The sequence below is a fragment of the Varroa destructor genome, unplaced genomic scaffold (assembly GCF_002443255.2).
Source record: "Varroa destructor unplaced genomic scaffold, Vdes_3.0 BEIS01000007.1, whole genome shotgun sequence".
In the NCBI taxonomy this organism is placed as follows: domain Eukaryota; kingdom Metazoa; phylum Arthropoda; class Arachnida; order Mesostigmata; family Varroidae; genus Varroa; species Varroa destructor.
In genome coordinates, this window is record NW_019211460.1 from 33,313,626 (window position 1) to 33,339,778 (window position 26,153).

The window sequence follows — 26,153 nt, forward strand, 5'->3', positions numbered from 1 at the left end:
CGACTCGCGCCTTCAACTATAATAGCTAGAGTGACAATACCGATCACCCAGGCTCCTTCATCGAGATACTATGGTCGAAGCAGACGGTCGAACAAAACGACAGGTCGTAATATATTTGTGTTGATAGCGCAGCATCGGAGCGTTCTATTGTTTCCTGTAGGTATTAGGCTAAGTGCCAAGTATATACTTTCATTTCGATTTGAAAAGATCGCATCATTCATAAGCTGCTAATTGTCTCTTTTTTTTTTTTTGATAATACCTAACGAACTATTAAGGCAACAATTGTCGACTTTCAACGAAAACTTCTGCCCAAAATGGAGTGTTCCAATTGTATCAGCAATTGTATTTAATCTATTTCGTGTTTCCTTCGAGTACATATCTCACCTAAATAGCCTGACAGATAGACGAAACAACGATTTTAAAAATTCCGTACCCAACCTTCACAAATCGGTCACAACGGGAAGGGAATGCCGTCGAGCAACCCTTACCAAAGGATGCCGCTTCTTAAAACGTTAAAAAATCAGAGACACGTTTATATGAAACGACTTCAGCACCGGACGTTACAGGGCGGTAATAGTGGCCCGAACAGGACAAATTCAAACGATGGACCAGTGGATGAAACAACCGTAAAACGGATGTTCCGTGAAACGTCGAACCGCCCCGTAGAACCGTTACAGGTTGCGTCATCGGAGCCTGCAAAACGACAGCCAGCCAAGCAGAGTCTGGTGAAAAACGCTAAAGGTTCTCATCTTGAAAAGGTCGCCAAGTTAAAAACTTTCAAGAAAAAGGAAAAACGAAGAGTGAGAAAATTAAACCGGGGTCCTATAGATGGCTAAACAAATCCCTGAGCAATAAGGTTCACATGAAATGGAGCTCTGGTATTACTTGCCCGACAGGATACGACACCTGCAATGAAAATATTGCGTTTTGAATTATGTCGTCTTACCCTACGTAGGAGGTACATCGTTCGAAATTAATGGTATAGAAAGGCTCTTTTCAGTAAAATAAATTTAAGGAAGCAATAAAAATAACGAGAATTCGTTTTGTATATTCGTATAGTAACTTAAGAATGGACCATGCTGGTAGACCCACTGACATATGTACACAGATGTCAAACTTCGCTTTAGAGAGTTATTAGAACGCCTTATGGGCTCACGGCTCAGTTTCGAATAAGCGATTTTTCTTTCGGAATTCTAAGATGTATGGCTTTTTTTTTTTTAAATTATAGAAACGGTGTTCACAATGCCCTGACTAAAGAGATTAATACTTCGGGGTTCGCCAAAAAAGCAGCAGTTCGAAGTTCCGCAAACTGTAGCTAACATTCTTTAGAGAACTTGAACTATGAAGAAAGTAAAACTGTAGTTGGGTTTTAATCGATTTTGTGGGTTGAATATTATCTACTTGAAAACTCAAGCGTATTGGAGGTCAAATGTTTACAAATAGTAGCAGTAATGCTGTTGAGAGTGGACGCATACTGCTATCGAAAAAAGAAGGTGGAAAAATTATTGATCAAGGAAAATGCGGAAAGGGAAAAGTGTTCTCCCCAAGTGCTCGTACGAGGAATGAACAGACCAATGTCGTTCAGTATCATTTTTTGTTGCCATTAACTGAAGTAAACACATCATGGGTGTTAAAAACTCAAATTTACGTAAATAATTCACTATACATGAGCTTCACGCCTTCCTCTCGCCTCAGTCATTGCGTCTAGTAAGAAAATTCTTGGTAACCTTTTGTCGTTATTGTTGACAAAAACACCATTACGATTTTCGTCAGTTGAGACTCGAACTAGCCATTTTTACTTGTTTATAGTTCAAAGTTTCAACGGCATGACAGGTGCTCACTAGCCACCCATGCTACCTATCCAATCTAACCCACTACTATGCTACCATGCTAATGTTTCATGCTAACCGATGTAATCGACAGCCATGTTTACTCTGTAACCATTCGCAGCATTCGAGACCTAAACCGTTTACGCAAACGTTCTGTTTGCAATTCTACCTTGTTGATAGGACGTGGAAGTTAGTCGATATTGTCATGCTTAAACTTGAATTTTTAGTCGGTAACGCTTGACTTTCATTGTAATTAAACGGGTCTAGATTTAAATTTCTCATCGGCCATACGGGCTGATTCCGAAACATGCTTATATTCTCAAGGACCAACTGTACGATGCACCAGACCATACAAACTCACCGGCTTGTATAGGGCCGTGCATCATTTCAGGGGAATGCGTATAGCTTTCCCTCATACTGTTTCGCTATCAACAGTTACGTAACAGTTTCTAGATAATATAGATAAATTTCTTTATCAATGCGTTTGCCCTACTGGAAAAAAGTACGGTGTTATAATGTATAATATCTCACACTCAATATATCAACATTGACCGATAATTTTCTTTTAGGCACATTTTTTAAATCACGCCAGAAGACAGGTAGATGTTCTTCGTATCGAGAAGAACATTACTTTACCCTTACAGGACAAACTGAAGATGACCTGCTGCGTTATTCTTAAAGAGCAAACAACACCATCGGCTCTTTCTGCCCTTAAAAAGAATCAGTCGCACTTTTATAAAATATGATATACTTAGTCTTCCCTATGACATCGTGCATCTACTCGCGCCAAACGCCTTCGCTAACGACTTGATCAAAATAGAAGAATTGTCAAACTTGCACTTTTTTTGACGACATTTGACCAACGCTAAAATCTGCAAGGTTTTTACGCCGTGTACGCCATGCTGGAATCTTCTCCCACCCCGTTCTGCAGACGTATACGTGATGCGCTGCGGACTTCAGATAACTCAAGAAGCTTAGTATGTCGTATCCACCGCACACCTATTAGATAATAACTGACCTTGACTTCAATCAGAGAACGCTACACTTTTTCCCATTGCGGTAGGTTTGCTGTAATACTTCGCTAGACCGCCGACGGTGCTGCATATTCTCAAATCGCAGTCTTTGGTCCTGTTTTTTTGCGTTGCGTTTCTGGCTCCTTCAGATGTTGAATAGATCTGTCTGAGTCATCGTCAATAGATGCATATCCCCGACGGGGCTTTGAAAGTTGTCTGGTCCTATTATGACTTGAGTGATGGAGTGATTTTCTCGTCTGGGCGATCGAGATAAGGTCCGGGATGAGGTCCCTGACCAGATATCCCGAGCTGCTTTCTGAGATACCCGTCCATTCTCACTAGCGCATTTCCATGCCGTTCTATGATGAAGTATACTCATCATCGAGCACTGCCTAAAATACTTCTGATTTGTAAATCCAAGGTGGTAAGCCTAAAATTAGTACTAAAAAAACTGGCATATTTTTGTATTCTGCTACCTTTTATCTAGTAGTAATGAATATACCAAATTCGAATCATTTCGACCGTTTATTTGTGTATTTGTCAATTTAATGTAACGCGCCATGGACTATGGTAAGCGTCTGGGGTAAGCATCGACATTATTTAAAATCGTCTGACTTTTGTAGCCTGTCACGAGCCGTCAATTCCTATGAATCGCGTTACCGTTCAGATCTACACTAGCAGCACCTTCCGAGCCGGAGGATGTAGCGGCGTTCAACAGTAGATCGTACATTTCTGCGCAAGCATCGATCAACGCTACAGGGAAGCAAATCTGCTCGCCATCATTAGTCCGATTGTGTCCCTCATTTTTTCGTTCTTTCAATATCTTCCATATGTTTTCGTAATGCTCCTGAAGCTGATGTGATAGATCTGCTTTGCCTTGCTGGATTAAGGCCTGCTGCATTTCCAAGATCAAGCTTTGCGCTTGATTTAACTCATTTTCCGTTTTCTCTAAGAGTTCGGCCTCCTGCTCAGCGGTTAGCTCTTTCTCGAATCCATCTCTTAATCTATTTCTAATTTCGTTAGAGAGAGAACCCTTACAGTTCATCGCGGTGCTGGTTTTGTCTCTGAGCGTGCTCTTCGTAGTTCTGACGATTATAACTTCGATTCCTAATCTAAATTTAGGCCTCGTTTTCCTGTCGATTGACTGTGTCTCATTTGTAACAACTCCTGTAGAAGAATCGTATATGGTGAATATATGTGTTGAAATTAGTTGACGGAGTACTTATCTATGCAGATCACAGTACTTCGTCAGCTAACTGCCGCAATAAAGCAATGTAGCTGGTACACAGGTGTCGCCATGTTAAATAATACTGTAGGTCCATATATGTATCATTATTGTAACGTGCTAAGGCAAACGATGAGACTCGCCCTCGAAGGTATCGGCACTAGGAGATATTTTTTACGAGTGATTATCCAATACATTAGAACCTTATTTTAGACGTAGCTAAACTTTATACCAATAGGGTCTGGAAACGTAGAACTATTTGATCTAATGGAAAACGAAGCTTCTAGAATAGCATAGTAATATTACTATTTTTTCGCATGATATTTTTCCTTTCCTTTTCTATGCGTGACACCTTGCATAGAAATAGTATGTTGCATAGTGTGTTAAGCTGCGAGCAGTGTTCAGTAATCGCTAAAGTTCGACTTAAAGAAAAAACGGAACACAGATCCCAACCGGAAGTGGTAAGGCAGAATTAACAGGTTAATAAACTTAACACTCGCTAGGTGCCGGCCTCAATGACCGAACGCCGTCAGGACAAACCTGCGAGATATGCGATGGCCTCCGGGGCAGGTAAAGGAGATACGTATTCTACCTTCCGGCGTGAATATTGCCAATTACCGAAATGGTAATGAGTTGAGGAATCCTGCAAATACGCGCATGACGCCAGCTACAAACTCTGTCTCTGTTGAAACAAGATGTGCAAACGCGTGTGGCAGGATCTAACGACCTTCTGAGCCTGGCTAAAGCGAGAATAACCACACGGTACATAGAATCTCGTTTTTTTTTTAGATAAACTCGGCTTACACCTAACATACATTTCAGCGTGACAAACATAGTAAATACGCCAATTCTAGACTAACCGTAACGGTATCTGCAGAACCGATACGCTACGAATTAACTAGTGAATTGCAACACAATTGAACATGAATTGTGGAAGCATCGAACTCGGTCCGCTCTGCTCTGCTAGAGTTTGTCGCCAGGCATCAAAGAGCAATGCTAAAGGGCGCAGTGGGCTGTTCCAACGGCGCACTGCGCCCTTTATATTGCGCTCTTCGCCGCTGCCTGTTCAACACCTATGACGCCGTGATGTCTCGTACCGAGTGCGCCGGACGAGGTGCGAAGAAGCTGAAGAAGCCATTCCTGAAGAGAAGTAAAGATAGGAATTAGAAAATATCCTAAAAAAAGAGGAAAAAACTAAGAAAAACAGGTAGTATTCCAGAAGTTCTCTGGTCTGTATAGAAATCTCGGCGACTATAGGGGTGATGCTGTGCTGGCAGCGTGACTAATAACGCGCTCGTCCATCCTCGCCTTCCACTGTCATTGTATGTATGACATGCATTGCAACTACATGTAGACAGACAGACCGGCTACCAGGTAGATACACATACGTACACATAACGCCAAACGAGTGCAAATGAGAAAAAAGTGATTGATACTTTACCTGAAACGAGCGAAGGAACTGATGAAAGCACAAAATCTGCGTGACAGTTTAGTAACGGAAGTGCCTAACCAGCTATGCACGATGAACCGACGTTCTTTCGTTGAGAAGGCCCTGCTCAAATCATTGCCGCACTAATTACACTCGAAGATAAATAATATATAATTAAAAAAGGGTTTCAACCGAATAATAGGTACATTAGACTTAACTGTGCAGGACAACCGTTGGAACTCTGCCAATTTCTGCAGCCTGATTTATTACGGGCAAGCGCTTCGCTTATTACGTGGAGGGATATGTCAGCAGAGAACGCTACACGATCTGGGAACTATAACTAGCCTAGTATTTCTCATTTTCGGTACGGAAACACGAGATATCTAGTGCAGGCATCTTCTTTGGACCTTTTGAACCACACCCCATACAAGTTCAGAACTTTGCAGCTCAGCTCTTGCCCGTGCGTTCCGTATTACTTAGTAGTAGTAGTGACAGCAGCAGCATTCGCCTGTAGAACCTAAGAGCGACAACAAGTGAAAGAGTGCTTCACCGCTCAGCAATATTAACATGTCGAGATCGACCTGTAAGAGATTTTTTGCTTGTTTTTTTCCCAAGTTCGGTTTGCCTGTACTCCCTAGAGCCTATTCCGTCGTTTGTTTCTGGTCATAGGTCTACTACTGAAGCGCACATATGTATAATACCGTATGCGTTCACCTCGTCCTTGTATGATCTGTCATGGATTTTCAGAGCGCGACGACCCGTTGGCGCCACACGGTCGCCAATGAATGGCGCTAAGTAGTTCACTTAGCCAATTGGTTACCGAGGTATGCTTATATACTAGAGAACGTGTGAATGTGCGTGCATTGTTGCTACCCAGACGGGCAGGTTGACATCGAAAACCGCGCTCGCCTTCTCTAGTCCTTCGACCTTCGAGGACCTATTTACCTGGGCAGACAGCTCTCCTTGGTTAGCTTAGACAATGCTCATGTCGTTTACTATGAATGGCCTCACATAGAACCTTTGCCTCTAGTCCGTCCCTCTATTCCTTGATTCTACTTTCACGGACAATCTTAGAGTATACGGGAGGTTGTTTCGCACCAGAATCTATTGGAGACTGGATAGTGGTTCAGTATATTGTGAACACTACTCTCTGATAGCTTGTATCTAGATATTGTCACCGCTCGAAATCGACTCGTCGCTTTCATGGTCAGTCCAATTGATGTCATCAAGGAAACAGGCTGATCAACGACATGACAAACGTATTGTCCGTTTGCCCTCCTTCAGCTTTACTGGCGCTGGACTTCGGCGTCAGGAGTCAGCTGAGATATAATGCTGAGCGCCTATTCGACTAAGCGTCGTGGTTGAAAGTCTCTACGAATCACCAAGACAAAGATTATTTCTCAACACGAGAGTAAAACAACGATGCTCTCCTTGTAAACTTGACGAACTAAAAAATGTATAGCAAAGATCGACCACTCAGAATTACAGGTTTTCGCTAGCAGGACACTGCTACTAGTAATCTTGGAATGGTAAATCAGTGCATAACTGTTTATATCTGCTACATAAAAATGACTATAACCTTGTCACTATCCGTGCCCATTTCCTAGAAATCGACACAGCCGGGCTATTGTAAGCGAATCCTGCGAATACTAAACTTTAATAATAGTTTGTATAACAACGTTAATTTTTGAATGTGTTCTCCTTCGTTTTCCAACGCTTTGTTAGCTTCTGGACGGCCGTATGCCTACTATTCACGTTCCCGTATATATTCTACCTATGGATTCTTGAAGTAAATCGCTAGGATATGCTTGGTAATGGGGATACGCTTGCCGACACTTATTATACTTTTAGGATATGGAATATCTCGTTGAATCGCAAGAAGAAGCGGGTTGAAGCCCTTGTTTAATCCAGCGTAACTGAGGCATAATAATGAGGCCCGGCGTTGCCATCAAGTAAGCAGACCTTTGCCGTACCAAAGATGCATGAGCTTTTTGAGAAACTCGACTAGCTCGTTGTCTGCGTTATTTCATTTGCGGCGAATAGTAGCAGATGCCCCTGTTGTTTATAGCAAGCACTACTGTCATCTCCTGTCTAAACCTACTTGACATTGGCACCGAACTGGAGAGAAAGACTCTCCAGGGCGACGCCATTTCCTCACCCGATCACTCTCGACTGGCGCTAGAGATAGAATCACGCCTCGTGTATGGCGGCTGCAAAGTTCTGCAATATGCACGTAGAATTCGCCAGGGGGCGGCCTAGAGTCAATTCACATGGGACCAACTTTTTACTCAGTTTCTGCATTTTCTGTGTGTGGGTTATGATTTTGTTATATATTACATGTGAAATGCCCACGAATGTTTATCGGTAGATCTCTCTTTCAAGCTCTGGCATCGTGAAAAAAGCTCCTCGATTGCGGCGTCTGTCGGGCCCAGACACCTGGTCACTTTTTCGCTGACCTTTAGCGCTCAAGTGTTCGTCCCTAAAATGATTGCGCCGTCGGCATGCTGCGCTTTTGCTTAAGGCCTCCTTACCTAACAGCTTTACCAATTCTCAATGGTTCCTGCTAGCTAGTTTCAATCCGACAGATTATTTATGCGCTCCCTGCAAGCGACGAAGTTGTCTGATTAAAAGTCAACCGTGTGACCAAGCAATCTTGAGAAGGATTTCTATTTTTATCAAAAGCATGCAAATCAGACTGAGAATTTAGAAAACGATTGCAACAGAGCATAAAGCATGACAAATTGCATCGTAAAGTTAACCAGAGAGAAGTAGTAGCCCTTTTTATTTATGTATAGTAAATTATAAATTTTTTACCTCTTGGTGTTTAGTCCAACAGAATTGTCCTGAAAACATAATTATGGTGCCTATTTATGCAATGAAAATATTTCACTATTTGCATTTTAGTTCATATACCACAACATACAATAGCCACTTTATAGGATATGAATATACCCTTTATTTTGAATTACTAATATTTATTTTGAATAGAATAAATATTAGTAGTGAAATAAATTTCGTAACGCACAAAATATTATCAAGAAGTACTTATTAAGGCAAAACGAATTCTCTTCAGAGTCCCTCCTGTCAGAGTCCTGTTGATGGGCTCAGTTTAAGCGGAGTACCCAATAATGCTAATCCGCATACAATGCGTGTTTATGCTTCTCTATGGTATCGCTTACGGCGGTCCACAACCAGAGGGCGTGACAATCGATGGATGGAACATAAATGAACCGATCAAAAGGATCATAATGAGGAGGCGTGAGTTCTCCTGACTTGTTAGGGCACCTATAGTATGTCGCCATAAGAGCGCCCATCGTGAAACACATGCGTAATTTAAACTTCTATTTTAAGCGTGTTAAAAAGTCCTAGAAGAAAACAACGTAACGATGCTGCTTGAGGAAACTATTTATTACGTAACATACGTATCAAAGTAATTCTGTGATTGCAACTTTCTCAAGTTACCGTACAAAGAGGTTGCTGGAAATTCCAGTTTAGGGTATGCGTCAGCAGGAGCTTGCAGTATTTCTTTAATAATCAGTTGAAATAGTTGTATGCCCTGAATAGACATTAAGATGGACAATCGTAAATCTCAGTTCTGGAAATTTTGATGAACGATGAGAACTGCTGCCACAGGCCTGTTCAATGTACACTAACGAGCTTAGAAACAATAACGACGCTTTCTTTGTTGGAGACAAAGCAGCGGCAGTATCTTTGCCAACCACTCTGGCCGTGTTGTTATTATTTTTACTGTTATCGGCATACACCATGAACTCCCAAAGGAGTCGTTCATGCAATGCAACCAGTCAAAATTGGATCGACAGATACTAAAAAAACACTTCCCTTGCGTAATATAAGTTGTATGGGTTAGAAAAATAACCTTTGGTTAAGCCACACGACAGTACCACAGGTGAAAGTACTTTTTTTTTAATTTCTGGACCACAATTTTCAGGGCAGACTGAAAATTTGCTTCCAGAACAAAGGGAGATACAGAGTTTATGTACAGCTTGATAGATTATAACATTCATATAGTTATAAATTTCTATTTGCTATTCGAAATTATTCTTGTTCTACTAATCAAGCGCCAGCGATGGTGGCGCTTGATTAGTAGATTCAATAGCAGGCTCAATCGCGGTTCTTAGATGTTCCAGTTTCACTGGTTTTCTGACGAAAATGAACTTTTCCCACAACAGAAGTCACGTCTGGGAATATCCATGCGTTTCAAAGATGCTCACCAGGGTATGCTTTTACATCACAATGGTAAATGTGCAAATGTTCCATTTCTGCCGAAATCCTCCTAACCGCGTGATAAAACAGATTTCTCCAATAATTGACATAAATCACTAATGATCGTGTATAAATTTTGTTGCAGCTCCTTGCAGTAAAAAAGGACATCCAACATGACGGATGACGGAGAAGGTAATTTACATGGTATAAAAATGATCGAACCTGGCATGAGCATGTTCATGTTCATGTTCAATCGTCGACATCTAACCGACATTATCAATCGACGGTTAATAGTCGCGTTTTCCTATAGTCTGATAATATAGATTGAGGATTAGTTTTCAATAGAAGAGAAAGTATATCATGGGCGTACTTAAGATAACTTGCATGTACCCTCTAGATGATGACCTATCCTATCGAGAACAAATTTAGTGAGCAGCGTGTAGCTAAAAGATGATCTTCTGATTAGACTCTCTCCCTTTTTCTCTCAGCTTCACAACCTACTAGGCAACTTACGTTACTTACCTCAAAAGGTCATATAACTCTAGCTTGGATAAATGGTATCGCACGGAAGTCGTTGTGGTGAGTTATCTCCATCTCATCCACCCTAGTTCATTTTAATAGAAGCCTTATATATTATAATTGACGAAAATATATATGCCGTGGACAGTACCTCGAGCCATATTGTCTCGCAGAGGGGTCACAGCAAAAAATCCGAGTAGAAAATTTAAACTGATACGATGTAAACACCGGAGCGACGTTCATCTGGAATGCGATACTATAATATAAAGGCTAAATAAAAAATAATTTTTGTATTAAACTAAATACACTCGGCAAGCGCTTGTGTATCTGTTCAAGATATTGTTTATTTTAGTTTATGGAAATTGGAAAACGAAGATATCATTGGGGGAGCCAATCGAGGGAGTACCTTCAATGCTAATGAAGTTTCTGCAAAGCTAAATGAGGGTAGGTTCATATTTTTTAAAAGTGAAGCGGACATTTTCTATGAGAAAAATTTGACGGTCGTTGATAGCAAGGTGTTTATTTGTTTGTAGAAGAATAGATTTTGAGATTATTCAGTATAAATAGACTGCAAAATGTTTCAATAGATATCGTTAAAACTCGAGTAATGGAAAAATCGACGTGGGCTATTCAGAACCGCGCTCTGATTTGCATATTTCTTAGCAGTTTCTCTGTTAGCCCGCAGTTTATTCCAAGGTAACACTATTTGACAAATTGAATGGATGTATATTAAATTAAAAAAAAATGAAAATCGGGACGGCCTTCTTTAACGTCGGAGTCTCATGCGCTAGATTTTATTGGGTTTATATGAACCGCAGCCGCTAAAATGGGAAGCGTGCGTTCTAATGGTGTAAAATAACTGCGTATCTCTAATACATATGATCAACGTTCTGTGTCTTTGACGCAACTAAAAGCGGCAAAAGCTTCTAGGGGAACTACTGAGACGATAATTGAAAACCCTATTTCTTCTAGCTATGTTTGACTGAAAAAATGAAGCTGATCGTTTCGAACCTCCTCCAGGTAATTGAAAACTGTCAAAAATGATTGTTATTCAAATTATAAGTCGATTATTTTTTAAATACGTATTTTTTTTTAATCGTTATAACTCTCAGTGAGATGATAGAGAAGCCAGTGCTTAATTATTTTGATAATTTCATAAGGTCAGAAACCGGAAACACCTGGCTGCTCGGAGTGGTCCTGCTACAGATTTTTGCGATCAGTCGAACGTCGTATTATTGCAAAGAATAGAAAGATAAGACAATATATACACCGCCTATGTAATATACCAGTTTTGTCATTTTTGATAATCGTATTGTCGAAAGTGAACACCATAAACATGTCAACCAGCATGTTTTATCAAAAACAAAGTCTTGACGGCTTAAATATCTTTCAACGCTAACTCGCGGCTGCTAACCCCTCAACGACGACAGATGTTGCCTTCGTCACTTCGCCATCAAGGGCCACTTCAACTTCACAACGCAAGATCTACGTAGCAGATCTACACATCTTCCACCTTGTGAGCACTATACTAGCTACAGGCTGTACAAGAAGCGACATATTATGGGAGAAAAGTGAGTGTACAAGAGAGGCCAGTTTACAACAACGGCACGCCAAAAAGGGCACAAGCTTTAGGCAGGCGAAGAAGGAGGGCGAGGGGACTTCTACTGGGAGGCAAACACACGTCAGAACTCTTCAGCGCAAGAGCACAAGCGATCGATGCGACCCCGTTAAAGCGAAAGATTTCAAGAGCACATAGGGAGAGTAAATTGTAGCAGAGAACAAGCTACTGTGTACTATGTGCAAACTATAGCGGCTCATAGAGCACAGCCAAGCAGCTAGAAAGCAATGGCTATAATAATACAATTTATCTAATGTATTGCATGCATTGTGGCTTACACTGTTACGGTGCTAGAGTGATAATGCGTTCGACTATAGGCGATAGCTCTCTTCAGTCATTCTTTGGTCATTGGCTCAATAGCGAGCTAAATGTATTTTGCATTTCGCTTTGTTACACCGTTTACTGGACGCTACTGGCGGCGCTCGCTTCTACGCAAGCCCAAGTTCAAGGCAGCGAAGCGTTAGAGTTAAACTTATGTTTCGATCCGAGATACCCCTGGAACGGTGGCAGCAGCGACAGCGGCGCCGCCGCCGCCACCGCCGCCGCCGCCGCTGCTGCTGCTTTTGTCGCTGTCGTCGTCTTCGGTGTTCACACAGTGCACTGCCACTGTCCCCTGCTAACTCTAAAGATCGATTTCGAAACGCTCGAAGAACCAAAGCAGAAGTCAGAAACGAAGGGGGGAGTGTGGCGTCGACGACATCGTCATGATTTCGCCGGTCCTGACCGCGGCTACTGCATTCTACCAAACAGAGGACGACGCAAGTGCCCTGATGGGGTCGTCGAGTCGCATTAGAATCAGCTAGATAGACCGCATAGACTGTGCGTAGCAAAAATGAACAAGAAGCGGTCGTAATGACGGCGCTAGCGTGACCAGTCTGTGACAGTGATGCACTGTAGCAGATCGTCGCTGTTTACTGTTTGTCATCGCATTGTAGTTTCAAGTACAGACCCGATGGCGCCGCAAGAGGCTGCAGTTCTGTCGAGAACGAGCGGCCAGACCCTCCAGTTCTATTATGTCAGAAAACCGAGAAGAGGCCAAGGGAGAGAGCAAACGGTTCGAGAAATGGACGAATAAGTGAATGAATTAGATGAGATCGAACAGATATTGGAGGATGCACCGCCACAAGAGCTAAGCGGCTCAGTGCTTAGCCGCCGGTGACGCCGATTCCGATTGGCCAAAGCCGGGACAAGTGCTGGATATGATCCGCGACCATCAATAGATTGTCATCTTCTGATGACGACTGAATGTAGCGCTTTGCGAAAGAAATAGCAATAACAGTCAATAAAAGAGAGCAACTTCCGTCACTAGGAAGGAACAATGCAAAATAACCACGGTGCGAATACCCCATGGTTCTTTGCTGTATTTTCGGCATACGAGCATACCAGGTAAAGAGCCGATTGCTTTTGTGTATACTGGGAATGTCTACCAAGTGTTGCTAGGCGAGTGGAACGTACATTTCCTCCAGGCCCAAGGTACCCTAGGGGTTATATCGATTAGTTTCCTAATGCATCTAAAGCCTAACCAGCCGGCCAAGACATGCCTTATCAGCAGATAAGTATGTGTTTTTTTTGAGGTTTATAACGCGAGAGGCTTAAGTTACATCCGGACTATCTGGGACAACGGAAAACATGAACAATGACCACCAACCACAAGGCTCCGGAACTTAACGTTCTAATTTTTGGATTCTCACAGATGTCTACGTTTCTTTGAATGCACATACAAATCGCGCAAGTTTCAATAAGCAGAGCTCATCCTGGAAGCCATATTTGGATTACCAAGGATGGTAACATAATTGTATTAGGAAAATGGCGGCTTGCATCATATAACGTAAGGAAAAAACTTTTATTCAGAAACATGTCTGTGGTTCCATTGTCGAGGCGAACTGCACAAAAAGAGAATTATTAAAATCTAAGTATGCGCAAAACTTGCAAAAAAAAAACCAGTCAGAAACCGAAACAATATATAGCAATAAATATGCCCGATAAAACAACTAGTTTCGTTATTTTATCGAAAAGTCCATTCATATATGCTAGAAATACTAAACACAACCATTCTATTTATTCGAGATTTTACGTCCGGTACTGCCGTTAGACGTTCGGTTAGGGAACTCCAAATGAACCACCGTGTGTCTGCTTATGCCCTATGGGTTCAGAAGCAAGGCCACAACGTGTCCCTTAGATTAGCAGGCAAATACGTTACCCACGAAGCTATCACGAAAACCACTAAATATAACCTGAAACAACGAGAAAACATACAAGAACGAAAGTAGCATTAGAAGCGAAATAAAATCGATGTTTTACCCTATATGTTCAGTTTTCTATTCTTACATAGGCTGTAAAGTTATTTTATTTATTCGATGTAAGTTTTTTAAAGGCAAATCCCTTTGATCTGCTTACCTCGATACGACCTACCGACCCATCTTCGACTTCCAGCTGCGAAATATATACCGTATACGCTAGGGCTCATTCTGTTAGAATCTACACATACACTTGGAAGGTTAGGATGTGGCTAAGGTTTCGGCGATAAGGCTTGCACATAATATATGGACTATTTAAAAAAGGTTCTTCTTGATCTTCGATTTGGATACCAGCGTCGAGCCGATGATACTAAACACCCGTCACAGAGGATAGCTTTAAAATCCTCTCGAGTTATCACCTGTTGGCCTGCTTTGGCGGCTTGTGTGTTTGGAAAGTTCACGCTGCAACTATCCAGTTTTCTCAGATTATCACCTGGTCAGCTTTTCCCGACCTTGGTCTATTACAATGACACCTAGAAACAGCATTTCGATATTTGCCTTTGATCATCGCTACGCTCCCCTAACTAAGTTTATAATAGTAAAATCAAAGGAGCAAACGTGAACACAAGGACCGTATAAATATTCAGCATCATTGCCAATAATTCACCTCACGCTGCTAATTGACCTTCACGCTGGTGAGTAGGGCACGCGTGGCACACCTCCAGTACCACAAGCCTTGCTGTGCTAACTGAACGCACAAAAATAACTTCGAAAATATTGGGCAAACATAATGTCTGCGTGGATATGCTAATTATTTCGTATAGGATCTATTTCCTAATGGCGTTGCTAATTTAAGGTTTAATCTAAATAATTGAGACTATAAATTTGATGTACACAAACCGACATGTCCCTTTAAAATCATGATAGCACTGAATTAATGTAGGCTATCCAACGCTAGTTGGCGCCGCACCTTTTCGTTTCGAATTTTGCGTCAGGTATCGTCGTTAGGCCTTCAATCAGATGGCTGACTCCCAGTACGTCTGTCTATACCGGAATTTGAACCTAAACCAGAACTTACTCTAATATTAGCTGGCAAATACGTTACTCACTAAGCTATCACGGAGACTGATATCCTGATCATACTATTCTTGCTCTAAGCAGTCAGCATGAGCCTGCGATACCAGTGTAAACAACATGAGTCTAAACTAATCAGCTAGACTATGTAGTGTGAGGATGCTATTCTATTTCAGAGCCTTCTCATTCAAGGACTTCAGAAGTAGGCCGGTAGATCAGCTCTTCTCTGACCAACCGCTGTCGCAACAGCGACAACTCATAAAGGTCACTGCTTTTTGTATCTAGAACAAAGTCAAAGAGAGTGTATGAAGGTGCATGTGAAACAGCAAACTCAACGCGTACAATATATATACATATTTATACGGCTAACGGGTAGGACTTTATGCGCTAGCCATGTTCGGATTATGTCCTTATGCAATACATTTGGCCGTTACACTCAGCAATCGCTACCAGATCATGCTGAGTCCACGCGACGTTCACGTGGCCTCCGCGCGACTGCACGCTTCGTTGTTCAGCGCGTTGATCGCTTAGCGTTTTCATTGCGACGCTTCTTAACTGGCTGCTACTGGAACGCTTACCTGTTATCCTTTAACAGTAGTACATTCCCAGTGCCTTCTTGGAGTTCAAGAGGCCATCCAAGCGGCTTTCCGCAGTATATGGGCGCTTTATTCCGGTATAACATTTGCCTGGCTCCCTCTTTGTTTTTCAAAATCTCCTCCTTTAAATACTGGTAGTCCTTTATGGTCAACTTCTCTCTCCTATCTCTAGCTTCGAGCACGCAGATCGCAACCTGACGCCACTGGTCCTCACTATTATACCGACGGTTGTCTGCCTCTGGTCGGCGATCTGGGCGATAATTTTCACATTCCAGGTCCCATAATCCGTCCTCTGCAATCGAGCGGACATTGGCGGCTGGACGGACAATTGGCAGATCTTGACAACGTATCGACTAAGGCGTGTATACATATATGACAGGCTAATTTTACACGAAACGTTGATATGCCTTATTAATTATTCCGATATTGTTTGAAGCTACAGGGAGTATTTCATAATAACAGAAACGATACTGTCAGTTGCCCTAACCTCAAGGAAGCGTCGTCAAGTGCTGAGGCACAAAGCACAACAAGAACCTGATAATAACGAGAGAGAACAGTCGAGGCGCTGTGGGGTACGGCTTTCTGAGATACGAAACTCTTGCCGCTTATGTGACCTATTTCCTCCTCAGTATAGGTCTGGTTTATTGGTCTCGATTACTTGGAGAGCAATAAAATACGATGTGATGCAGTTCTTAACCCTGACAAAGCCGCGGGGGTTACGCCTCCGTAATTTTCGCTCGCTGATTTCTATATCCCCAAACGTTGTCGCAGCTCTATAGATGCAAACATACCGTATGATAGACAAAGCCCCTATGATGCAGCCTGATTGAACGGAGAACAAAAACAATGTAAACGATGTGTGCACTGACTATTCATATCAACTTGGAGCAGGAATCTATACGGTGGTGGCTTACAAGTAATTTCGTTTATTATCCACGCACCGGACTGTCGATGTGGCAAAAATATGGTGATCCATAAGGGGCATTGTAAAACAGATTCAAACATTGCTCGTCGATTGTCCAAAACTGTTCTGAAAAACTCCCAGATCACGATCACACTTTATAGTGTACTGGATACTTTTTAGCTGCTGGGAAAATCGAAATTGGGATTTGTATTAATTTTTTTTAAGGACAATAATGTTCTTCTTATTCTCTAAAGGTGATTTGCAAAAGTTCTCAACTTTCCCTTCGTGTGGGCATACTGCCTCATAACTACTCTTAGGTTTATAGCTTAAGCTAGCAGTGCATTTATAGTTTCTTATTCTTGATACCTATTTCCTAAATACACATGCGGCCGCAGAGCTATACGAATCTGCACTTTCGTATGATAGTGATACATTATTAGTTCCTCATACATAAATACTTCCGGTAAGACTCTGGGGCAGTGAGTCAAATTAGCCTCACTCTCAATGGCTGTATAGAACCGTTCCGTTCGTTCTACCAGTAGTCGGCAATTTCTTGTATCCATCCTGCAAGTAACATCAACGATGTTTCCCTAGGAAGTGAGTTTCTTCGTCGCCGCTAGGCATCGATACATGTGTGTGCGTCCACGGAGGAACAGCAGTGGTGGCTGCCGCACCGGCCATTATCATAACAGTGGGACTCTAGTTCGATAGCTACTTTATGTATGGGCACAGGCATTATCCGCCGACTCCATCAGCAGGAGTTGGAGGATAGACTGGCAACTAATTTTTCTCAATGATTCAGTGGCAAAGCGTTGCTACACTGTACGTTTCATCATGAACTTAAGCGAACTCGATCGCAAAGCGGACGTGGGTAGTAGCACCCAGATCAGTTCTAGCCGAAAACCCAACCCACCCCAGTAGAGTACGACGCCATATTCAAGCACCTTATACTCTGCGATCACTGAATGTGCGACATTATGTACGTGATGATATCTCCTGAGTCGCTGTAGTCGCTCGCGCGGCAAGCGCCAATGCGACAGGGAGCATTTGACTAGTAAGATCGATTTATGTACCCTACCCATTCAAAGTAAAGCTGCTGCATTCGCCAATGACGCTCGTGGTAATGTCGGTCATGATAGCGTTGGTCATGGCCGAACTCAGCAGATACTCATATACATGTAGAGCATAGGTCGTCGAACGCCGCCATTAGGCTGCGCCCGGCGGGCAGGCCCACCAGGGTAGATTTATTGGTGAAGATCAGTTGTCGTCTTTCTAGCTGACCTTCCGATCTTCCCGCTGTGACACAGCACGACATCACCTCGAGTGTGCTTCGACCGTGTGCATACTCAGCCACGGGTGATCATTTCACCACTCTAACAAAATGCACAGTTCTCAGTGCTTCTACCTTGCTCTGCAAACATATATAAGCTTTATAAGTAAATTTTAAATTTCATGGCTAGCACTTTGAGATGGCAGGCTACAAAGCCTATCAAGCTCGGACACCCATTCGAAAGGACGCGTATGGGGCTCTACGTAGCCGGTTGAATCGCTCGTTGTTACCTCTGCAGTGTACGCATGAGCGCAGCACAGGCGCTTTTTGACGCCTTGTCGAAAGTCAGACACGCTCTCGACGGAAGGACGAATCCGGTAAAGTTCATGTTGGCTCTTATTTCAACGGTTGTCAACGAAGAGAGTAAAGTAGCCGAAGGCCACGGAGAGCGCTAAGATAGAGTTTGAAACGTTTATGACCGAGGGGTGCCTTCATCGTCGCTTCCGCCTAAGTTGTGATAGATTGTGCCTAAAATAGACTCGAATAATAAATGAAAATAGTCGGCATTTATGCATGCCTTGATACTGTTGAGTGTGCCTGTATATATAGACTATTGTGCGATGAAATACACATTATTGAGGCACAAAACAAACAGCGAACTTCATGGGGGCAAGACAGTATTGTCGTTTAGGTTGGAATAATAAGAGTGGCCGTCTCAATGAAAATGATCGAGGTAGACTTTGATGACGGGCAAAACTCGTCATGGTAGCCTACTTCGACAAATCGTTGCGCACGAGTACTTGAATGTTAGCTTTTCAAAGAAAAAAAAATTGTATATACATTTATTACGTAACGTATAGCTTTTCGACACAACCCTTGAAGAGGCGCTTAACTTGCAGAAGTAAAATAAGCTCACCATGTGCGATTGTAAAATTTGAAAAATGTAAAAACGACTTTTTGTTGCAAGGGAGCTCCACTTAGTGCTTGTGCAGAGTTACAGCAGTACACGTAGCTTTTTAATATAAATAGCTAAAATTTTTGGCTGAAAGTAATAACTTGGGTAGTGAACTTAGGTGCTCCCGGCTAGCGCCCTAAACCAACGAAAAACCGTACAGCTTGTGTTGCAAAATAAACTTCACAAATCGAGTTAAATACGATTTCGATTTTTTTTAAAACTTTAAAAAACGTTTTTAAAAAACAGACTTTCACATGCACGCTAATATGTTAAGTGTGCATGATTTGTCCTATAGTGTTTCAGTGATCCCTTGTTTGATATCTGCTAGGGCGGGTATACATAAGGGATCTCGGCAACTGTCTACTAAGAAATAATCTGGACCGGTGTGTAAAATGCGTTCCATATACGCATTTAGTTATTGGGGTATCGGGGGGGGAGGGGGGGGGGTAGTACTATTATAAACCTATCAAATCCTGAACGGTAATTCGAATTATCTAATGATACGTATAGCGGCTTTTCTTAAATGACACGCGATGCTAACAAACGAGGTACTTCCTGTTTAAGACTTCGTGTAATATATATCTATAGTCGTAATGAATAAAACTCAGTGATAGAATTGAACCAATTAACGATGCCAGTATAACAGAGACGTTTTAAAATAAGTAAAGCGGTCTCTGTTGGTCTAAATTAGGTGGCCTTACAGTTTAACGAACAAATATAGCAACAAGATGCGAAATCCATTAGCTGTCCACTAAAAGCGGCGAAAAAATTCGAAATTAAATATTTCGAAACTGTATATAATATATAGATAATAATAATAATAATAAGAGTAATATTAGACTTTCACAAAGTTATCGTCCAAGGAACCTTGCCAATTGAAAAGATCCTAAGTTACACGACATCAAATGCTCATCTTATCTTTATTCAATCATGTCAGGTTTGTACACTTTAAAGCACCCCTATTCAACAAATCGAAAAATTGGGTTCCTTTAAACCCAATAACGCCCATTCCACAATAAAAATATATGCATATATTCATAAAATTTGCATTCAGTCAAATGGAGCCATTTAGAAGTTTCACTGGACTTTGGCTTAGACGTTATGTTAGTCGGTCCCGTACCTACCCACCACCTCCTGTGTTCTAATGTACGACTATTAGCAACGATATAATGGCCAGTGGACGTCCAACTTAAAAAAAAAGAACGTTTTCACATTTACATCTCAAAAAAAACTGAAAAAGAGCCTCATAATGACGTTCGACTCAACTTAGGAGATGCAGAAGATAAGGTCCGCAATTAAATTGCCTCTCCAAATATACTCAACAGTCGCTGAGCTGGTTCAGTATTTCGCCTTAGTTCAATATCTTTCTTTTAAAACTTAAATCTCGAGTGTTCTCTTATTTTTGTGTATTTTGCAGAAGGCAAAACATACATTTTCCTTTCGCAAAGAAAAAAGTCAGCAGCAGCATCGTAGTGGAAGTACCTCAATGCACGAAGTATCAATGAGTTTTTGACTCAGATGATCGATACTGTCGATCGAGGTGGCCGAAAGAAGCGCCAAAAAAAATTTGAAAACCAATTTGCTCCCCAGCGAAACGTACAGTTAAAGTAGCTTAGTTAAGCAAGCCCCTTTTTACCATACAGTGTCGAGAATTTTGTGGGGCTTTGGCACTGGTTGTACCGGTCAGATTACTTTCCCTGATTGCTGTGGTTAGTCAGTGATACCTATTACTGCACCACAGGCCGAAACCTGAAATGCAAACCCATCATCGGTATACTCAAGAGGCCTAATCGCATTCTGCTTCGCGGTTGGCAATCTGGGCGCGGGAACAGCCACTCTGTCACAAGCCAATGCTTTGAGCCCTATGTATTCGCGTCCGCATGGTGATGTATATTCGTATCAGCTCATACTATGTTACTATACGCGCCGATCTTGACTCGTGGCATTAAATGTGTGCGCCTATGTGAGTGTTTGTAACGCATTTGATGAAACTGCATCTGAGTCTGTCGGCTGGATCTGCCAAGTCACGCAGTTTAAGCGGTATGGCGTGTCTAACAGAGCACCGATAGCAAGTTAGCGGATGACCTGAATGCAGTTCTTACTGTCCCAAGATGTGGGTTTCAACAGCAGCGCTCCCTCTAGCCCGCCAGCTACTCGAATCCCTCCCTGCCTGCCTGCCTGCCAGCCTATTCGAACAGTGTTCTGTACGCAGCAAAGTCTGCTCAACGAAGCGTCGCCCGCCAACATAAGGCTTGTCGTCCCGACTCACCGAGGTACGCGCCTGGTACTGTAGTTTCGGCGGCTGGTTGCACTTCCACCATATCTCGCTACGTGCTGAGCTATTCTATAGCAAGTGTATGGTAGTACCGGTAGAGCGTCGCAATGGTATCAGCAGCAGCATTCGCATGCTAGTCGCAATTGTAATAGAAGAAGGGCTTGCTTGCCTGGTTTTCTCGCAAGCTGCCTCGACAACCAGCGCAGCTTAGTAGTGGCGGTCGTGATACCAGCCTCTGAGAATTAGCCCGCGACACTCTCCAACCCAGCGAGGGGCTCGATCCTTCGCTTTACCCCAGCAACTGCGGGAGACCAGGAGGGGGGAGCAGAGTGGACCCGACCAACCTAGCCTTCAAATGGACCGGTAGGAACTCACCCCACAGGCCAACCTTATTTCTACTTCTCGAATCCTGTCGTCGACGACGAACGACGAGGAATAGCAATTCAGCTCAAGAGGGAGCAGCAGAGTGTGCACAGCAGACTTCGAGCACTACAGCGAAGGCAAGCAAGCAAGCCCACCGCTACCCCCAAGAGCACATTCCGTTGAAGGAGAAGCTAGTACTCGTCTGGGCGAGAGAGCGTAGACTGCTCAGACTGCTTATGCATGGCCATCCCTAGTCTCTTCTCCCCCCGCCCCCTACCTACGCACCGCATCTACCCCCGGTCAGCCAACGAAACCCCTACCCCCGAAAGCACATCCCCTAAGACTCATCGCTTGTTTCCCCGGCCGCCGGGAAAGCAGGAGCAGATAGTAGCGAACAGTGAATGAGAGAAGAGACGAACTTTGTGCGAAAGACAGAGTGCGCAAGTGGCTGTGCTGGGCTTCGTAGTAGCTTCAACGGGGACCGGCAACTCGATTGAGGCTAACACACTATGGGCTCCCAGCGGGAGCTCCCTCGAGACGAGAAAGAAAGCTAAGTTAGGACCGGACGGACATGTTCTCCCTTTGAGGGAGTCGTTTTGTGCGTGTCTGTGTGTGTGTGTGTTCGCTGGGCCATTATGATGCTTATCACCAGCACGGGTCTAATAATCATCAGACTGCCTGCTAGACCCTCAAATGAATGGATCTCGAGGTGGTAGTGGTCCAACTCGTCGCTATGCTACTGCGGCTGTTTTGCTAGCCTTGGTCATACATGCGCAAGGGGAGTGTCAACCATAAGACATAAAGATTCCGCATACACGGCTTGCCATTCATGGATCATGGCAAAACTGGAGATATCTGACAACTGTTCTGCCTAGACAGTTGCAGATTCACTGTGTTAGTAAGCGGTAGCGTTAGCTTCTGAAGTTATTGTTTGGTGGAGAATCACATGCGGCTTAGACAACGGGCTCGCGTTGGTCACAGCACCCAAGACTCATTTGCTGATTTCAACTCTACAACTTCTGCCTCGTTTATGAGTTTCATTCACAATGTAAAATGTAGAGGGAATGCTAAACGAATTCAATTCTCTGTTTAGTTCTCTTATTTTCGGTAGGACAAAGTACACCAGGTTAATTTTAAGTTACGGAATGTTAATTCAGTTACTAATATGAGCCGCCTATCGGGCGATTGCAGCTCGAATTCTGCCAAATATCTTTTCGCCGATGCCAGGCACTTGGTGATCCATTGCCTGTGCGAATCACAATAATTTTCTTTTTGTTTTATAGTTTACTGTTGCTTGCTACCTTTTTTTTTATTCGAGGTGTTTCGTGTAAGCATCTTGAATAGTTAACGTTATTATACAATGCAAACAATAGTACTATTTAACGTACTGGGGATAGAGATGACTTCTCGTACGAAGCATCGGATATTGTACTGCTTCTTGCGTATGCACCTCTGTTCCTTCAGTCAGCCCTCTTAGCAGTGGAAGGCTGGTCCCTGACAGATGTACGGCTGCAGCTTATTAGTACAGCGTTTTCTACGATTTCCATGATTCCCAATAGCAGGTTGCTCAAAGTTTGAGTTTTGCTTGCTCATCAGTGAATTGACTGGATTGTACTGCCTTTTCTCTATGGCACTGTTTCTAACCCTCTCCTCTCTCTTTGTCCCACTTGTGTGCCACTCACTGGGTCTGCACCACTCCCAATAGTGTATTCAATAGTATAGGCTAGTCGCTGACAGCCTTAGAGTTACAGTAGCGCCAAGTCCTGTTCGTGGCAGAGCAGACCGCGCTCCTTTCGTATATCGCACAGAATTGTACTCAACTTTCAGCCTCCACGCACACTCCCTTTCAGCCTCTTCATCTCGTAGAGGCACATACTGAAATCACACAAAACCATCCATGGCGAGGAGGCTATAGCGATGATGGCTCGTTGCGGGGTAACGGCAGACTCGTTCTATTTGCCGGCCTCTGCTAAACGCCGCTGCCGCCGCCGCCTTTGCAGCCAACCCACTTTTTTTCATCGAGGCGCCAGCTCACCCCTCCGAAGCTTCGCGGACCGCCTCCCCACCTCACGATAGACTCCGCCCATAGCGTCTTCTCCCCACTTATAACATAGACTGAGGCCTTTCAGGGAACCATTCAGCCGCGAGTCTCTGAGCTGTACTCAAGTAACTGTGTTGCTGCCTAGCGTAAATTTCGTTCTATTCTGTTTCGCTGGCCTGTTTCACTTCGAAGCGAATAAACATACAACATAGAACCGAACCAAGCCAGGACCAACTCTGGCTGTGCAGGACTACTTACAGCTTATTCCTACCCATACATAGTGCCTGAAACGCGCACGTGCTCACATTGAAACTTGAGGGAGCATCAAACGCCAAACGTGATCAAATAATGGAGACGACGAATACTAAGGAGAACGGCGGTGTCCATAGAGCTATTTTTCGTCCCTGGGACGCCGAGGACAGTTCCTCCGAAAGTTCGTCGGGTTCTCGACCCTCGTCAGTGTCCTCGCCAGAGTCCACCTGCGCCGTGCTCGTACGACCCCAGCCTATCCTGCCCCCACCCGACATGTTGCCAGTGCACCCAGTGCCAGCTAGTGCTCTTGGATATTCTGCTGATCTGCTTCTGTCAGAGCTATGGCTCGCCGAACTGGACAGATCAGTGATGCTAGCGGCCGGCGTCGGCGTCGAGGCTGCTGCAAAGTTGAAGAAGGCATCCGTGCAACGCCCGAAAAAATTTAACTGCCCTCATTGCGATGTATGCTTCTCGAATAATGGCCAGCTGAAATCGCATATCCGTATTCATACAGGTGAACGACCGTTTGCGTGTGAGCACGACGGCTGTGGCAAGACATTCACACGCAACGAAGAACTGACCCGCCACCGAAGGATTCACTCAGGACTTCGTCCATTCCCGTGCCCGGTCTGTCAAAAACCGTTTGGTCGAAAGGACCATCTGAAAAAGCATGTCAAGACTCATCAACGGATGGTTCCAGCCGGCTTACCCTTCTATCCCGCCCCTTTCTGGTAGAAAACAACTAGCTGATGATAAAACGAATGAAGATTTTTCCCTTATCGCCGCTCAGCTCCGCTATTGAATTGGCTTTTGGCGATTGTTCTGCTAGCGAAAAGGAGTAAGCAATCTGTATTGGTGACCGAAGCTGATAATGGGCGATGCCACTCAACAATGTGATCTATGCTCAGCCAACGTGTAATAATGAATTGCCGATAAAGAGTACTACTCAGACTCGAAATTAGTTTGTACCAGTTTCACTTTGTACTATTTCGTATGTGTATATAGTCATGTAAATAAATACTCATGGAGGAAAAGAGAAATACAAAGAATGTAAACATCATTAGACAGTATCTATTTTCATATAAGAGTTAAGCCGGCGAAGGCGCGGCTGCCTAACTTTAATATAAGTCAGTCCTAGATAATAAACCGAGAACAAACATTCAAAGCAAACAAAGGCTCAGCTGTCTTCACTGTACTTCTGTAGATAGTGTACTTCATGTGTAACAATGCGCATCACACATAGTAATCCTGTAAACATGTAAAGTTTAAACTCGATGCACCAGTCCTTGGTCTAGTGATTGAGTGCTCTTTATTATATAGAGCAAGACACATTTTACTTCTATCTGAACAATTCTAAATAAAAACTAATGGGCTGATGACACTTCAGAATGCTAGTACCAACATCTGACAGGTGCGAATGCTCTTCGCATAGGACCTATACCTGACCTGGGTATGTATACGTTTCTAAAATCTGTTCCGAAAGAACCTGTCTGCATTATTGCTGGCCTCGTTGTTTTATATTTATATTGTTTTCTTTCACACGTGTAAGCGATTTCGAACTGGAGCTTGACACGATTTGTCTGTCAATGAAAACTTAGAATTATCACTCAACGAAGTTGGATTGCCGATCAATTATCATGTCCATTAAATGCGGCTAGGTTAGCATTACGACGAGCGTACCAATGTCTGTGTGTATACAAAGGCTTTTCATCAAAAATCTTGTCGGAAAACTTGATGAGATAAGCCGCAGGGCTATCACTGACTGTATCGTTGATAAATGGCGGTCACACTTGGGTGGTCTTAATGGGTCAGAGCTATGGCTTTGTAATTTAATATAGTGGAGCTGTATAACCCTCCCGCAGCCATCAAATGAGAATAAGTTGATTAAAAAACAATCTACTTTCCGACATATCAATACACATATACTTAGTGATTTATGGAGACAATGTGTCCGTACACATTAGATTTTAAAACGCAATTGGGCCACTTTGTGTTTGGTCCAGCTGAAACGCCCTGTCCAGCTTTGCCACCTAAGGCCGGTGCTGTGCTTCACTGAAAAACACGAATGGCAAGTAGGCCTAGGTGAGCATGCAAATAGATGTGATATTTTCCATTTTCTAGTACAACAGCATCTTCCCGAATTCCCGAATAAGTCTTCTTAGCTTCATTTTCAGACTCGCGTTTTGCGATGCAGTGCTTGTCATGTAGCTAACAGACATTGACAAGAAAAATAGTCAATGTTGCAATAATGATTTCTTATAGTATAATGGAACTACGTTCAACTAATCCATGTTCTTTGATGAGTGGCCGCCCAAAGGTTACCGACCAA

General features: G+C 43.2%; 2 protein-coding genes across 3 annotated transcripts; both read left to right on the forward strand.

Annotated features, from left to right (window-relative positions):
* Positions 1-4,697: 4,697 nt before the first annotated feature.
* Positions 4,698-13,803, forward strand: LOC111254874 (uncharacterized). 2 transcript variants are annotated; one of them, XR_002675246.2, is made up of 4 exons: positions 4,698-4,829; positions 9,866-9,912; positions 10,592-10,683; positions 11,670-13,803. XR_002675246.2 is itself a non-coding variant. In XM_086975489.1 (3 exons), the coding sequence occupies exons 2-3, from the start codon at positions 9,894-9,896 to the stop codon at positions 11,993-11,995; spliced, it is 345 nt and encodes a 114-aa protein (XP_086831615.1). In that variant the 5' UTR covers positions 4,698-4,829; positions 9,866-9,893; the 3' UTR covers positions 11,996-13,803. The 2 variants fall into 2 exon arrangements, 1 of the variants encoding a protein (XP_086831615.1); XM_086975489.1 differs by lacking the exon at positions 10,592-10,683.
* Positions 13,804-22,927: 9,124 nt separating this feature from the next.
* On the forward strand, positions 22,928-24,998 carry LOC111254157 (uncharacterized). Its single transcript, XM_022814711.2, has one exon. The coding sequence runs from the start codon at positions 23,921-23,923 to the stop codon at positions 24,557-24,559; it is 639 nt and encodes a 212-aa protein (XP_022670446.1). The 5' UTR covers positions 22,928-23,920; the 3' UTR covers positions 24,560-24,998.
* Positions 24,999-26,153: the final 1,155 nt, after the last annotated feature.

Coding starts and splice junctions, on each gene's coding strand:
- LOC111254157 (XM_022814711.2), top strand. CDS start 23,921: ATGGAGACGACGAATACTAAGGAGAACGGCGGTGTCCATAGAGCTATT.